Below are 15602 nucleotides of genomic sequence, written 5' to 3'. Positions count from 1 at the left end.
TTTGAAAAGTCTGCAATTAATCTTCTCTGCAGACCCAACAAAATACCTCTGCAGTCCAAAATCCAACCCACAGGCCTCCATTTGTGGCTGCTGGTCAAAATCATAGAATGAAAGAATCAAAGAATGCTCAATCTCTCACTTGACAGAGGAAGAAGCTGAAGCCCAGAGGGGCCAAGGGTCCTGACCATGCCACCCAGCTAGCCGGGACAGAGCCAAAATCCACAACCAGAAGGACGAAGGACATCTGTGGGCTGTGCGTCATCATTAGGTTTGGGGGTCCAGGCTCCACTGAGTTCTCTCCCACTTACTTGGCTCTGCAGAGAGCTCGCGTACACTGAATGCGCAAGGCTGATATCATCTTCCAAGCTCCGGGAGCCGAGCATCTGCCCTTTCATTTTCTCAAATGCCTCTTTGTATTTGTACTAAAGGGAAAGAGAGCGGGAGAGAGTAACAGCTCAGGGACAAGGGACACGGAATGGAAGAGGTGGGTATTGGGCAAAAAAATGTTTTGTTCTTTTGACAGTAACTGGGTGAGTTAAAAGAAAAGGCGCGGGAGTCGTCAAAAGGCCGGTTCTTTCATATGCAAGCCTCCCAATGACTAAAGGGCTGGGATATGAAATGGCAGGACATGAGAGTGCTTGGGCGGCCCAGGCTGGGAGGAAGGTGGGTGCATTGTCACCAGTCTCTTCACATGGACTGGCTTTAGGAAAGCGCTTGGCGGAGGGTGCGTTTCATCTGCCCGGGGTCCATAGTTACAGGCCAGCATCAGCTTTGTACCCGGCTAGGGGATTTTTGTTGTTGTTGTAAGGCATGTTCTTTCTCACCGGTCGTTATCTGATTGCCCTGACACAGTCAGTTGGGGATAGGAAAGGGTATTAGCCACAGGCAAAAGAAGGCAGGGGTTAGGGGCAAAAGGAATACAAATGGGGGAGTATTAAACGTTGTCACAGGACTGTGGGTGGAAGCTCACATCACTTATGATTTCGCCAGAAGCCTTGGCTGCCTGGAATGGAATGGCATCCAGTCTCAGCTTATAGCCACCGTCTCGAAGTTTGCTCCAGGATTCCTTATAACGTGTCTGTTGAGAAGATGGGCACCAATAAAGACCTTTCCTAAATTCCCACGATCAAAATGAGAATCTGGTTTCTTGTGGAGTTCTGCCCCCAATTAGGAGACGCAATGGCACCCTACTCCAGTACTCTTGCCTGGAAAATCCCATGGACGGAGGAGCCTGGTGGGCTATAGTCCATGGGGTCGCTAAGATGACTGAATCGACTTAGCAGCAGCAGCAGCAGCCCCCAATTAAGAGATCACTGTGGTCCAGCAAAAACCAACCGAGAGCTGGAACCTGTCTCGTGCCCAGCCTTGGAGGGGGTGCCGTGGGGCTGGGGGTGGGGTTTAAAAGGCAAGAGCTCTGGAGTCAGAACCAGATTGTTCTGAACAGCAAGCTGATTGGAAGGAGGCATGAGGCTGTAGGTGCACAGCTCCTGATGGAGAATCAAGGGGATTCGACTGTCTCCACTGAAGAAGAGGCAAGGGGTTGCTGACAGGATGAGGGAAGGAAAGAGCTCAGTCTCCCAAGTCTCTCTTTGGCTGGATGTCTTCACCTATATTCTGAGGCTACAGAATACAGCTTCGTATAGAAAATAGGGCTTCACCTATATTCCAGCCCCTCAGTATAAATGCCCTTTGTACGAAGGAAGTTTTCCCAGTCTCATCCTTATCAATGTGCTTGGCTCTTCTGCACGACCAGCCACAGTGTGCAGGGTCCAGTGGAAAGGAAAACATGGGGCCCCTTGTTCAGGAAACTCGCATATTCGGTGACAGCAGTGCATTAAACCGAGAGCTGGAGCGCAGGATGCTTCCAAGCACAGGTGCGGTGCCACTGTGCAAGTCCGGGATCTCCCGTAATTAAAACCAATGCCCCCTCCATCAGGGCTCCCCTGGTGGCTCACATGGTAAAGAATCTGCCTGTAATGCAGGAGACCCAAGTTCGATCCCTGGGTTGGAAAGATCTCTTGGAGAAGGGAATGGTTACCCACTCCAGTATTCTTGCCTGGAGAATCCCATGCACTGAGAAGCCTCGTGCATTACAGTCCGTGGGGTCGCAAAGAGTTGGACACAACAGAAAGACAAACACTTTCCCTTTCCCCTCCTGATATTCCCCAGCCTCACCTCGCTGATATTCATGGCATTCAGCTTGGCCAGCAGGACTTCAGGGAGGTCAGTGGTCTGCGTGTAGTGATGCTTTAGGTTTTCTCCTTGCTCTCGGTACAACCTCTGTGGATGCAGAGAGATTTTGCATTAAACCCAGAAGCCTCCCCCACGCAACCATCGGCCAGGTTACCCTCCAGGAGACAAAGGCGCTGCCGCTGTTCCCTCCCTGTGGAGACAGGATCTTGGGTGTCCTGCCTCCTCCTGGACGGCACAGTGATCCTCACCTGTGCGGATGACATGCACGTCACTCCCTCCCAAGTTCTTCCCATCCCAGAACATGACAGGCTGAAACTTGCCCTCTCAGTGAACACTCCCCTTGGAGCACACTGCTGAGATGGGTGTCAAATGAGAGAACGAGGTCTGGTTAATCTCTAGGAATTTTGTTATTAACTATGAGCTAGCTTTTGAACTGTGGTATTGGAGAAGACTCTTGAGAGTCCCTTGGACTGCAAGGAGATCCAACCAGTCCATTCTGAAGGAGATCAGCCCTGGGATTTCTTTGGAAGGAATGATGCTAAAGCTGAAACTCCAGTACTTTGGCCACCTCATGTGAAGAGTTGACTCATTGGAAAAGACTCTGGGAGGGATTGGGGGCAGGAGGAGAAGGGGACGACAGAGGATGAGATGGCTGGATGGCATCACTGACTCAATGGACGTGAGTCTGAGTGAACTCCGGGAGTTGGTGATGGACAGGGAGGCCTGGCATGCTGCGATTCATGGGGTCGCAAACAGTCGGACACGACTGAGCGACTGAACTGAACTGAACTGAACTGAGAAGAGGACATGCGGCTGAGGATGAGATGGTTGGATGGCATCACAGACTCAACGGACATGACTTTGAGCAAACTCAATGGACATGACTTTGAGCAAACTCCAGAAGATAGGGCAAGACAGGGAAGCCTGGTGTGTGGAGTCCATGGGGTGGCAAAGAGCTGACACGACTGAGTGGCTGAACAATAACAACAAGGAGAGGACCTCAAAATACAGCAGGCACAAGAGAGAATGGTTCTTCCACAGCTGAGATTTTCCCTGGGCTTACCTCCATCCTCCCCTCATCCCTGCCACCTCAAGGATTCTTATGCTAATTAATAAACCTCTTCCCAGTGGGTTGGGTGGGTCTGGGGCTCTGTCCATCCAGATTTCTGATCTGGGCTTATGATAATTCTAGCAGTTAGCAGTGACACATGGAGTTGGCATCCACCACCGGAGAAAGTTTCTAAACCAGGCTTTTCCATCCCAAATCTTATTAGACGTGTCCAAGTTTCTACGTATCACAGCACTGCCCCCTAGAGTTGGTTAGGATAAGGAAAATGCAGGTATCTTTTTTCTCTTCCTACACAAGTTCTTGTTTGACCATCTATGTTTCTCAGAATTAAATTCGCTTCTGACGGGCTGATTGTCAAGACATAATAAATTTCTAAACCCGTAAGTCTGTAAACCATCCCATAACATATTCAGATAGGCACTCGAGCCACCTCAGAATGTCTTTCGAATACGGCACAACAGGAGTAATTTCTTCAATTGGGAAGCAACGGAGACATTTGGCAACTCCTCCCTACCAAGGTTTGTCAATTTCCCTCGTGGCAAGTTAAGAGGTCTGAAGATATTTTAAAGGCCTGTCTGTCCTGCGCAATGACCCAGGGGCCCCTCTCAGGAGAATCAGCCAAACAGGGCTAATCCTGCCTTAACGTGAATTTTTAGAGGACCTCGTCATTCTTCCCAGTCTCCAAGGAACTCTGCGCTGAGAGGGCAAAAGGCCAGATTTTGGTTTCACTTTATAAAGGGAAGATGGGAAATGGCTTGAAAGTTAGTCTAATGTACATAAATCAGATCCAAATCACTTTCGAAGTCTTTAGGGGAATTCAGAAAGCCAGAATTCCTGCCCTGGGTCCCAAGAAACCCTAAGCATTCCAATTCCTAAGTATTCCAATAATCAAGAATTTTGCCCCAAAGTCCCATTTCTGAAAACAGTGTTTCAAAACAAAAGGAAGGGGAAAAGGCCTTAACCACAGACAAATCCTGGAGACATGCAAATGGGAAGGAATGAAAGCTGGGGGCATTGGGGTGGTGGAGCCCCACTTGGCAGCTAAGAGCAGTGGTAACACCCCATTTGCATCCTGATGAAGAAGCACCCCTGCTAAGGTGAGTCTCAGCAAAGGATAAGAAGCTCCTTCATCCTTAGAGCAACAGAAGGAGCAAGCCAAGAACCCCTCAGCTTCAATCGCAGGGTTGAAAGAAGAGCCCACTCTTAGAGTCATAATGTATATACATTATCACTTACATCCACTGCTTGGGTATAACTAATTCTGGCCTGGACCATCTCCGGAGTGTCTTTAATACTGGTAAACTTCAAAGCATCTGGATGCTGCCGGTACTTCTTCTGTTGAGCAGAAAAAGATCAAAGCTGTGAATTTTGTGCTGCTCTTTCATGCCATTTGAAAGAGAAAATCATAGGTTGCTTGAGATTAGAGTGAATTTGTGAACATAATTATTATTCGGCTTCCTCCATCTTTATAGCCTAGGTGCCTTCAGGTTAATATTTGTTTCAATTTAAGAATAACCTCATGTCAATTAACATTAAAGTATTTCTACCTGGTGCAAAGAAAACATCTCAAAATTAGATTATATGGGTAAAATACTGTAGGACACACACTTAGGAAAGGATTCTTTATGTAGCCTTCAGATACTGTCTTGCAGTTGTTTACATACCTTAGTTTGGGTCTCCCAAGCAGGAAAGAACATTCATAGCTACATTTATCGTTGAAGCTTTCTAAGTTCCTTCCACAAAAGAACTTGGAAGAGGTTATCACAGTCAAAACCCTTACTTTAACAGTCAGTGACCGCACAAACCGGTTAACACATGCAATAATTCTATAAATGTTATAATAACAAGAAAAAGAGTGCTCTTATTGAAAGGAATCATCAGACAATTTGAAAGAGACTGAAACAAACAATAAGGGTTACAAGAAATACAAGTGCTAACAAAGTCTGAGATACCCAAGTTTGAAATATTCTGACAATCATGCTTAAATTAATTCCTGTTTTTTTTTTTTTTCAATCAAAGTACAGTTCCAGGAGAGTAAAACAGTTGCTTTCTTAATGGAATTATGAAGTATATCCTTTATCCAATCAAACAATTATTTTAGAAACACTTCCTTTAGGTTGGATATTTGTATACTGGGTTATCTTAAGAAGACAGTTAAATGTTCAGCTGAATTTGGTCCATCATTTGTTTTGTAAATAAAGTTTTATTAGAACACACTTGTGCTCATTCATTTACATGTTTATCTATGGCTGTATCTGGCTACAATGGTAGAGGTGAGTAGTTATAACAGAAGCGGGGTGGCCCACAAAACCAAAAATATCTACCATCAGGTCCTTTATTAAAAAGTTTGCTAACTCCTGGTTTAAATGACACATGTGTGTGCATCTGTGGCTCTTTCACAGAGACTGGCATTCCATCTGAAAACTAAGAAATCAATTCAATTTGACACTAAACTGGAAACATGCCAAACTGGAATGAGATGGTTGGGAAAAGTTGCTGAAAGATGTCCTTCCTAAAGTCTGAAGACCTGTATAAAGCATGGAGAGTCCCCTGGAATAGGAAACGGCAACATGCTCCATTTCCTACGCCATGGACAGAGGAGCCTGGTGGGTTACAGTCCATGGGGTCACAAAGAGTTGGACACAACTGAGTGACTGAGCACACACAAAGCACGGAAGACAAGCAAGTTTGTTAAATAAGTTTGCAAAATGGGTTGGAAAATTAAGACCACTATAGGAAGGATGGTTCCAAAAAGGATCCCTTGTCTTCCAGACCTAAATACACGAAGGAATCATCTCAAAGTCTAAATCATGTGTACAACGGCCTTTATTTTTATGAGTGGGTCCAATATGGAGAGTTTGGGAGCATGAATCTTCTATTCTAAATCTGTTAAGTTTCTCATGTTCACCCTCCTAAGGGAGCTTCTCCTTAATAAGACTGAATTATTTAATACTCAGGGCAGTACAATCTCTACAGAAGTCCCAAGGTCTTCTGAGCCTTGAATGTCCACTAACATTTCTAAAACTTAGGTCAATCAGAGCAAGGCCATTTTTGAAATCAGCTCTGTGACACATTGGGCTTCCCAGGTGGTGCTGGGAGACACAAGAGATGCTGGTTTGATTCCTGGGTGGGAAAGATCCCCTGGAGGAGGGCACACTCACGTGAAGAGTTGACTCATTGGAAAAGACTCTGATGCTGGGAGGGACTGGGGGCAGGAGTAGAAGGGGACGACAGAGGATGAGATGGCTGGACGGCATCACTGACTCGATGGACGTGAGTCTGAGTGAACTCCGGGAGTTGGTGATGGACAGGGAGGCCTGGCGTGCTGCGATTCATGGGGTCGCAAAGAGTCGGACACTGAACTGAACTGAACTGGGACCAAAACACTGTCAAGGTTGAAGTCTCCAGGGCCTATAGTCATTATGTCTCCTCCTCACAAAGGAACATCCAGAAAGACCAGGCTGCTGAGCAAGTGCCTCCCGAAGCAGACATTACAGAGTGGATTTGGCTCATCGAGGGTGTGCAGCCTCTCTGTGAATGTGAGACAAAGATGACTCTGATGTGTCCAGCCGGGGCAGTCACTCCACCTTGCAACAGTGTCTGGAGGCATATTTGGTTGTCACGACTGGGAAAGAGTGCCGTGAGCGTCTAATGCTTAGAGGCCAGCGATGCTGCCAAAAGCCCTGCCAGGCCCAGGAGAGCCCCACAACAACGAATCAAAATGTCCACAGGGCCAACGTCAAGAAACACTGACCTAGTCTTTAAAAGATCTGCTCAGGGATACTGTCCTAAAAAGGGAGGAAAGGGTTCCTTTCAGAAGCCTGTGAGTCCAGCCAGGGTGGCTGCAAGTAGACAGCAGTGAAATTCAAACAGAAATGAGACCCTCCAACAAAAAAAGAACCGTGTCACATGTTCGACACCACGTGAATATTCAAAAACTGTTTACACTGCCTGCCTCGGAAAGAAAGAGGAAGAAAATGTGCGTGAAGTCACCAAAGGGCTTTCTGGGTGCGATAAATGTGTCTTTTTATCATCTCTCCCGTGTTGCTTCATTAAAAAGGTAAGTTGGTGGGTAGCAATCGAGCTCTGTTTGATTGTCATTATTATTCATAATATCATTTGTCACCCACTTTGTTTTTGCCAGGGCTCTCTGGGCCCCTACTGGGGTGTGTTTGGTATGTGGTTTTCCTCTAATTACCGGCCCTAGTCTGGGTTTGGAGGCCTTTCATGTAGCTTTGCCTTTTTCTTTGCCTTTTGAGTGGAAATTATTTTAATTTTATACAGAAATGCCGCACGCCTAATGCAGCCAGGCCCGCTGCACGCTGTCAGGGAATCTCACCTCGCTAATGAGTTCTCCTGCCTTCTTCGCCTGCTCCACATTTAATGACCCGGTGGCGACCCAGCCCGTCCCTTTCATCCACTTCACATCTGCCCTGTATTGGTTCTGACAAAGGAGAAAGGGGGAAAAAAAAAGGCAGGCCATTGTTGCTGTGCAGACATTTAAAGGGCTATTAATGGCTCCCCAATGCCACCTTGGTGCCAGCTGAGTCAAATTAGATGCCACTTTTGTCTTATCCATTTCTGCACAGTCACAGGTAGGGCTCCAAAATGTAAATTAATTTCTCCCTTAATTGGAGCCGACCCGCGGATGGTGGCTTTAGCCCCACCCGACACTGCTGGGGGTGAAGCTGGACGGAGGGGGGCCCCCATCAGTCGCATCCCTCATTACAGGTCCACGGCAACCTCAGGAAGAAGCGCGGCCTTATTGTCTGCTTTCCCCGGTTTCTTGTTTAAAATGACACGCAGGGGAGAAGAAAATGAGAATCCACAACGGAACCCGGGTGGGGAGCTATCTGAGGGAATTTCACAAGACATGCGAGACTTCCCACGGTGCCAATTCCTTCTTAAGAACCTCAGCGCAGGGCAGCAGGGGAGGGATTTCTCATTTCTTTCTTTGCCATGGAAGGAGTAATAGTTTTAATGGAAAATCATTTATATGGACACATCTCTGAAACTAGCAGATCACCTCTCCATCCTAAAAGAGCTCTACCTGGAAGGGTGTGTCTGCACTCCCCCCAGCCCACCTCCAGGGGTGACAGTCTGACTGTCGCTGACCTGTCTTTTCAGTTCGCCAGTCAACCGAAGACGAAAGAACACGACGGGGAAGGGGGAGAAGGGTTGTTGAGGACTAGCAAGCTGCCCTTTCTAAACATGGGACGACTGACCTGGGCCTGAGTACCAGGAATGCTCTCTCCACGGGCAGGTCACAGTTAAGAATGTCACATATACATCCCCTCGCCAACCCAGCAATTAGGAGAAACATAGATAACCTATGTCCATCAGAATGCCAAGAAGAAAAATGAAGCTGTATAATTTTCTGTTTGGTAGTATCGAATTTAAAATGGACATAGTTTTGAGTAAAATATAGGCATTAGGAAGCTTAAATGTTTCCCCTGAGGGATCCAGAAACAGGTATCTCAAAGTATAGACTATGTCCTGGAGGGTTTGGGAGACACTAGTGCACACGCGCACACACACACAAGGAGCTTACATCACTCTGTAAACCGTAAGCCTTCTTGGCCCATTCCACCTTCATGTCTGTGGGCAAAGCTGTAAAGTGATGGGATGCTGTCTTGTAGCCTATGTCTGTGGCTAAGTGCTGAGCCTTGCGGGCATGCACGAGGTGGATCATGTCCAGGGGGACGTGGCACTGAGACTTGGTGTCCTCGAAGCCCTTTTTGTATTCCAGTTCACTCTGGAGCTTGGACATTTGCAGCGAGTGGCTCATTTGCGAATCCCCCTGGGCACCCTGAGCTCCAATGAGCTTCCCTCTGGATTTTTCATAATCTTCTTTGTACTTCACCTAAACAAAAGAAAGAGAGCAGAGGTTCCTTAGCAGATATCTCCTAAAGGAATTAAGCATCAAGTCACACAAGAAAGTTAAAGTTATACAACAGGACCTATCAGAATTAGTGTCATAGAAATTGTGCCTCCTTTGAACAACTGATATATTTCCTTTCATAAAATATTGAAAAAAAAAATTACAACCCATTATTTCCCTTTACACCTGTACTGCCAGAACCTCAGAACTAAACTGAAAGTTCAGCTATCAAACAGTCTTCTCCCCATTTCCTGGGGAAAGTCCACCTTGTCTCTATATTATTTGAGATTACTCTTCCTGGGTTTGTTTTTAAGTGGCCTGTTGCTTTCATGAAAGCCATTTTGTAATCTTTTTTGATAACAGCAAGAATAGTATGGAAAGTCATCATGAAATGAAAAAGACACAGAATACCTAAAACACAACTGCTATTTCAGAAAGATGTTCAAACGAAAGACAACTGAGGTACGTGTAAATATTTAGGAGTTACGGGGAGCAAAAGGAACACACTGGCCTGAAAAAGAAACACTAGATCTAGATTTATGAGGATCTGAAGAAAGAATAAATATGGAAATGCTTTGAAAACTGTAGCAGGATGCTGGTGTGTGGCATCATTTCAACATCGTCACTACTGAGGTCATCAGGAGACGTGGGCTCTACTCTCAAATCTGCCAAGAAGAACAACAGGATCACTATCCGCCACAATTTATTGGCAGATAGTGATCCTTGGCTCATTGAACACTTGCAATGAGCCCGGGATGGTATAAATCTGTGCCACTCAAAAGTGCATCTATAGACAAGTGCTGGTTTGTGATGAGACAAAGGGCTTGTGTCATAATGTACATCAACCACACTGCCAAGCCATTGTTTAGTTCAGCTGATATCTATACACATTTATGGGTATATTTTTGTGTGTATATATATATATTATTACATATACATACACAATAGATACAGAATGTACACACACACACACACATATATATATATATATATATTTGGGGGTTTTTTTGGAAGCAAGACTTTCTTGATGAAGGAAGCAGTGAAAGTGAAAGCTGCTCCCCAGGTCTCCTGCATTGCAAGCAGATTCTTTACCGTCTGAGCCGCCAATGTCAGGCAATCTGGCCTAAGCTCCTTATCTCACATCGGACTCGTAGTAGACAGCACTGGACTACAGAACACTTAACCCACGTCAGTGCATCCCCTTTCCTCATAACCGTTTTGCAATTATCAATTTACCCATGCGTTCACTGAGATTTTGAAAGGTGGGACAGCCTACCCCAAGTCACAAGCTATTTGGTGATGGAGCGGGGATTTTACCCCGAGTCATTCCAACACCTGAGTCTGTACTTTAACCTCAGCAGGCCTCCACATCCCTAGAAAGTCATGGAATGTCTCTGGGCATCAGTTTACCTGTAAAAGGAGTGGTTTGGATTACTACTCACGCTACTACTAGTGATAACACCAGTTACCACTTACCAAAAACAAGTGTGCGGCAGGCAGTGTGCTTGACACTTACACGATTATCTCACTTCAAGATGATCATACTTATCTCCATTTTACAGATTAGAATCCTGAGGCTCAGAGAGACTAAAAACCTGCCAGAACACTTTCAGAATCTCCCAGGTATAGATGTCAGGATTTATGATGCCGAGTGCAAACTGGGGACTGACTTACCTCACTGGCCAGGTCCCTCTTGGCTTTGGCTGCCAGGAAGGCCAAGGAGTCAAGACGCAGATCAAACGCTTTCGCCTTCTGGTTTTCCCAGCTGCTCTTATACAGTTTCTAAGGGTAGGAGAAAAGAGATCATCCTGAAGTGAGAGGACTTCCCTTAGACTCTATAACAACTTCTCCAGGAGGCAAACACCCATTACATCCTTCCATAGAAATCCTGAGACCCAGAGAAATTTATAGCCTGAATATAACCAGGCCTTCTTGTTCCACCTTTTGGCCTCTTGCCTTACAGGAATTTGGCTAAAAGAAGCAGACACTGAACTCCAGAAGCCCTAGAAAATACTAAGCGTCTTCACGGAAGTCTAGTGACAGGTCATAGGTGGAATGACACCGCGCAACACACGGCAGCACTTCTGAAGAGTCTGCTCCCCGCCTCTGTCTGCACACCCCACCAGCCCAGCAGCTGCTCCTGGTGCACCCCTTTCTCTTTCTGAGCCCAGCCTCTAGTGCATGTGGGTCTTTCCTTTGCTCCTCCCACTTCCTGTCCTGCCCCCACCTCCAGATTTCAAGTTCTTTCTTCTGGAAAGTGAAAGTCGCTCAGTGGTGTCCGATTCTTTGCAACCCCAGGGACTGTAGCCCACTAGGCTCCTCTGTCCATGAGGTTCTCCAGGCAAGAATACTGGAGTGGGTAGACATTTCCTTCTCCAAGACATCTTCCCAAACCAGGGATTGAACCCAGGTCTCCTGCATTGCAGGCAGATTCTTTACCATCTAAGGCTCCCTCTATTTCTGTGTGTGAATCAATTTAGCTTCTGTTTCTCCTTCCCGTTCTCCCCCCTCTCCCAAATACCTGCATCAGGACCCCCAAAGACCTGGGAGACCAGCAGAAGAGCCAAGAAAGGCCCTTCCTTAGAAGAAAGAGAAGAAAAGTTGGAACTCCGCAAGCTTTCGTGCCTAAGGAATAACCGCTCTGAGCATGCTCCTCCCTGTGCTTGCCGTATATCAGCTCACTGAGACTTCGGGGCAACCCAGTGTAGAGGGAAATAAGCGTGCCCTCATTTGCCAGTGGGACCGCTGAGAGCAAAGAAATTGCCCACGGTTGCATACCTAGTAAGTGCTAAAAACCCAGAGAGTTTGGAGCCAATTTCTGAGCTCTTTTTCACTCCCTTCTTTATCACTATTCTTACGTTGTTCAACTCCAACCCCAGAATAACCACTGCCTCCTACTCCACCGTATAGCTGCTGCTCATTCCTACCAAAGGTTGTCTGCATGCGTGCATGTGTGCATGCTCCATCGCTCAATGGCGTCCGACTCTTTTGTAACCTCGAAGACTGTAACCCACCAGGCTTCTCTGTCCCTGGGATTTTCCAGGCAAGAATACTAGAGTGGGTTGCCATTTCTTCCTCCAGGGAATCTTCCTGACCCAGGGACTGAACCAGCATCTCCTGTTTGGCAGGTAGATTCTTTACCACTGAGCCACCAGGGAAGCCCCTCCCGCCCACTAATACTGGTGAGGAGTTTACAACGACCAGATGTATACAGGCAGCCTCAGTGGACACAGACACACTGATACAGCTGGTGGGCTTTACAGATCAGGTGCCTACATACAGGAAAGTAGAGCCCTCAGCACGCCTCCCCTCCCTGCCGCCCCCGACTGTACCTCGCTGAGATTGGCAGCGTTGGCTCGGGCCTGTAGGAAGAGAGGCTCGTCTTTGCTAATGCTGTACTGATGGACGGACTGCTCGTGCTCTGCCTTGTAGGCCACCTGTTGGGAGAGAACACTGGGTCAGGAGCAGAAGGCAAAGGAGGAGGTGGCTGGCTGCTCGGTTCTTCTGGTCTTACATGGAAAATCCATTACAAGATCAATAAGGCCAGATGCTGGCTGGCAGCATGCAGGAAATGAGGCTTAAGGCAGAATAGATGACTAGGGAATGAGCAGCAGCAGTGAGCTGCTGGGAGGAAAACGTGGCCAGGGGACCAATCTGAGAACCCCTCTAAGGTTCTCATTTTCCCTTAAAGAAAGTGAAAATGTTGGTCGCTCAGTCGTGTCTGACTCTTTGTGACCCCATGGACTATAGCCTGCCAGACTCCTCCATCCATGGGATTCTCCAGGCAAGCATACTGGATTGGATTGCCATTCCCTTCTCCAGGGGATCTTTCTGACCCTCGAACCTGAGTTTCCTGTATTGCAGGCAGATTCTTCACCATCTGAGCCATCAGGGAAGCCCCATTTTCCCAGGAGGCATCAACTTCCCCAAGCTGTTCCCATCCACAGTGTCTATGGCCACACAAATGACCCACTAGAGGGCTAAGATGAACATGGACTCCCCAAGTGGGAAAAATAAGAAGTATCTCCTGCCTCCTGCACCTCAAGATCAAACCTAGCACATCCACAGGTAGTGACACCTGGAAAGCGAACAGTGACCAAAAAGGCAGCATGAGTGAACATCTTCTCCATGGAAACTGAATCACTCCTGCTCTTTTTCTCTTCCCTTCTCTCCCACTTCCCAGCCTGTTTCCATGCAGTGGATTTCTGCTGACTCCGAATTATGTTTATTGCATCCTTCCTGGCAGATGTATCTGAACCTTTAGAAAGGAGAGCGAGGGACGTCCTGGCCAGATGGTAGCACTACGCCTGCTCAGCTGTTGATCCCTAACGTGTAAATAACATATGTGGTGTTTCAGTATTCTACCTTCCACATTTGAGTGCAAGTGGGCATGAAGTGCACCATCTCACAAGCAAATGCTATCCTCCTCTAAGATAACTCTCTACAGGCTCCAGAATTCTGGAGTCCTTGATGAGGGAGAGAAGGAGAAAGAAAGAAGAAGGAACTAGCGTAAAAACTGAAAAAGAACAATGTCAGCTGACGTCTGTCCTTAACAAACAGAGGAGAAATACAGTGAGTACGGTAGGGAGGCCTGGAAGCCCGTGGAAAGCAGGCTCCAGCCTATTTAAAGGGAAGGCTCTTTGGCTCCTGGCTTGTGCCTGGGCAGCACCTGCTGTGGTCCTGGAGGTGTCCAGGCCCGTGACACAGCAGGTCGCAGGAGAAAGGGCAGCCCAGGACTCACCCCGCTCTGCAGTTCCTGGCTCTTCTTGGCATGCTCCATCTGGGAGCTGTCGGCCACACTGGTGAACTTCAGCTCATCCACCCTCTGCCTGTAGTTTTTCTGTTTCCAAAGAAAAGAGACTCAGTAGCATTAGATCGGGCTGTCCCCACCATCACATACATGCAAACACCCACATACTTTCTGTGACCCAAGAATTTTCCCAAGGGGGATGGTCCAGCTATTCCTTTAGCTTAAAGAGGACCACTCAGACCTGAGACTTTCAGCCTGGTGAGCTTGTTTTAGTCGCTTCTATTGAATGGGGACTTGAATCTTCCCTTCAGTGAATCCTGTGTGTCACCGTGGGCCCTGGGATGGATCCATTTTGTAAACCTAGATCTGACATAGGAGAGCTGAGTGGAGGGAACTTGGACTTGATAGCCATGAAACCTGAGGTCCAAATCTCCCCCGACCCCTTTCTGGCTTCATGGCCTTGGGCAGACCCTTGGATCCCCTGGGCTGCTCAGGCTTGGACTGTACAATGTGGGAAACAATAGAAGCTGCTTTACTGCGGGTGGTGCAGAGGCTTCAAAGCCTCCCTTCCCATGAGGGGTGTCCTTGGACAGAGTAAGTGATCACTGTGCTCGCAGTCACTGTTATTCACAGTGCTGTCAGGATGTTCCAGGAAGTATTGTGAAAGCAAAGGCCAGGAGCCACATCCAGAAGGCAGGTGGCCAGGTGGGTTCTGCCCTCACAGCTCTCCGTGTTCCAGATTACTGAGGGCTTGTCTTCCTCGTGTCCCCATCTCACACCCGCAAAGCCACTGGCAAAAATTACATGTGCTAATTCTGTTCCCCCACGGGGCCTTCTTGTCCTTCCTGGAGGTTTACTTCCTCTGGCTTTTCCATTGGAGTTGCCAAAGCTGATGGGAAGGGAAGCCCTGAGAATGGCCTATTGAACAAAAACTTGTGGGGAGATCACAGGTGAGCAGAGCCCCCAGTGCCATCAGCAAGAGGACTGCTGATACCAATTGAAGCACAAATAAGGATTGGAATATTGAAAGTTTTGAACTTCCTCCCATGAGGAAGAAAAGAAATTCTACAAAAAATATTCCAAAGAGACTTGTACTTTCCCTTTCTCATTGGAGCATGTTGAATGGGAAAACCCCTTCACCACATAATTAAAGGAAGTCACATTGCCTTTCCATGGTTGGAAATCCCTGGGTGTCCCAGTCTCTGCATTGGTCAAATCAGAAGTGCCGAGTGAGGAGCCAAGAACCCACCCTGCCCAGGGCAGAGCAAGGCTATGAGAAAGGCAAAGGAAAAGGTCTTCTTGGCCCTTGAGGAGCTTAACAATGAGTCAGTACATGAGTGAGATGGGATCAGGCATGCCTAAGGCATAAGGTCCCCTTACCACACACCTGTCCAAGACAAATGGGGCTCGGCTTGTTCCACTCGGATTTCAATTGGTCTCAAAGAAGTTAAGTGATGGGAACCCTCAAGGTATTCTCTTCTCTCTACCTTCCTTATTCAAACACCCTAACCTTGAATGTGTCTGTCTGAGAGAAGGATGAGTGCAGTGGATAAATAAGGATAAATTAGAAAAGGTGCTTCGGGAATCCAATATTGCTTAATTGTCCAGAGCTGATGCATTGGACCAAAACACTAAGTAGAGACCCCAGCTCTGCCACTTCTGGAAATGTAACTCTGTCTTACCTTCCACCTACGTAAAATGGGGATGTG

At 47.3% G+C, this 15602-nt stretch overlaps 1 protein-coding gene across 6 annotated transcripts in view; it reads right to left on the bottom strand.

Moving 5' to 3' along the window:
- The window catches only part of NRAP (nebulin related anchoring protein), a 75396-nt gene that overhangs the window by 25697 nt on the left and 34097 nt on the right, over positions 1 to 15602 (bottom strand). For 4 of the 6 annotated variants that reach the window (XM_027528623.1, XM_027528624.1, XM_027528625.1 and 1 more), the window contains 9 exons: positions 13885 to 13983; positions 12476 to 12580; positions 10818 to 10925; positions 8814 to 9125; positions 7602 to 7706; positions 4499 to 4597; positions 2176 to 2280; positions 971 to 1078; positions 309 to 422 (listed from right to left, as the gene is read on the bottom strand). In XM_027528623.1, the coding sequence (XP_027384424.1) occupies positions 309 to 422; positions 971 to 1078; positions 2176 to 2280; positions 4499 to 4597; positions 7602 to 7706; positions 8814 to 9125; positions 10818 to 10925; positions 12476 to 12580; positions 13885 to 13983 (1155 nt within the window). The remainder of the gene's footprint in view (positions 1 to 308; positions 423 to 970; positions 1079 to 2175; positions 2281 to 4498; positions 4598 to 7601; positions 7707 to 8813; positions 9126 to 10817; positions 10926 to 12475; positions 12581 to 13884; positions 13984 to 15602) is intronic. The other 2 variants (XM_027528629.1, XM_027528626.1) reach the window with 1 other exon arrangement.

Source organism: Bos indicus x Bos taurus, chromosome 26 (genome assembly GCF_003369695.1).
Source record: "Bos indicus x Bos taurus breed Angus x Brahman F1 hybrid chromosome 26, Bos_hybrid_MaternalHap_v2.0, whole genome shotgun sequence".
In the NCBI taxonomy this organism is placed as follows: Eukaryota; Metazoa; Chordata; class Mammalia; order Artiodactyla; family Bovidae; genus Bos; species Bos indicus x Bos taurus.
Note: the sequence above shows the minus strand (reverse complement) of the source record. Positions and strands in the feature narration are given on the sequence as shown.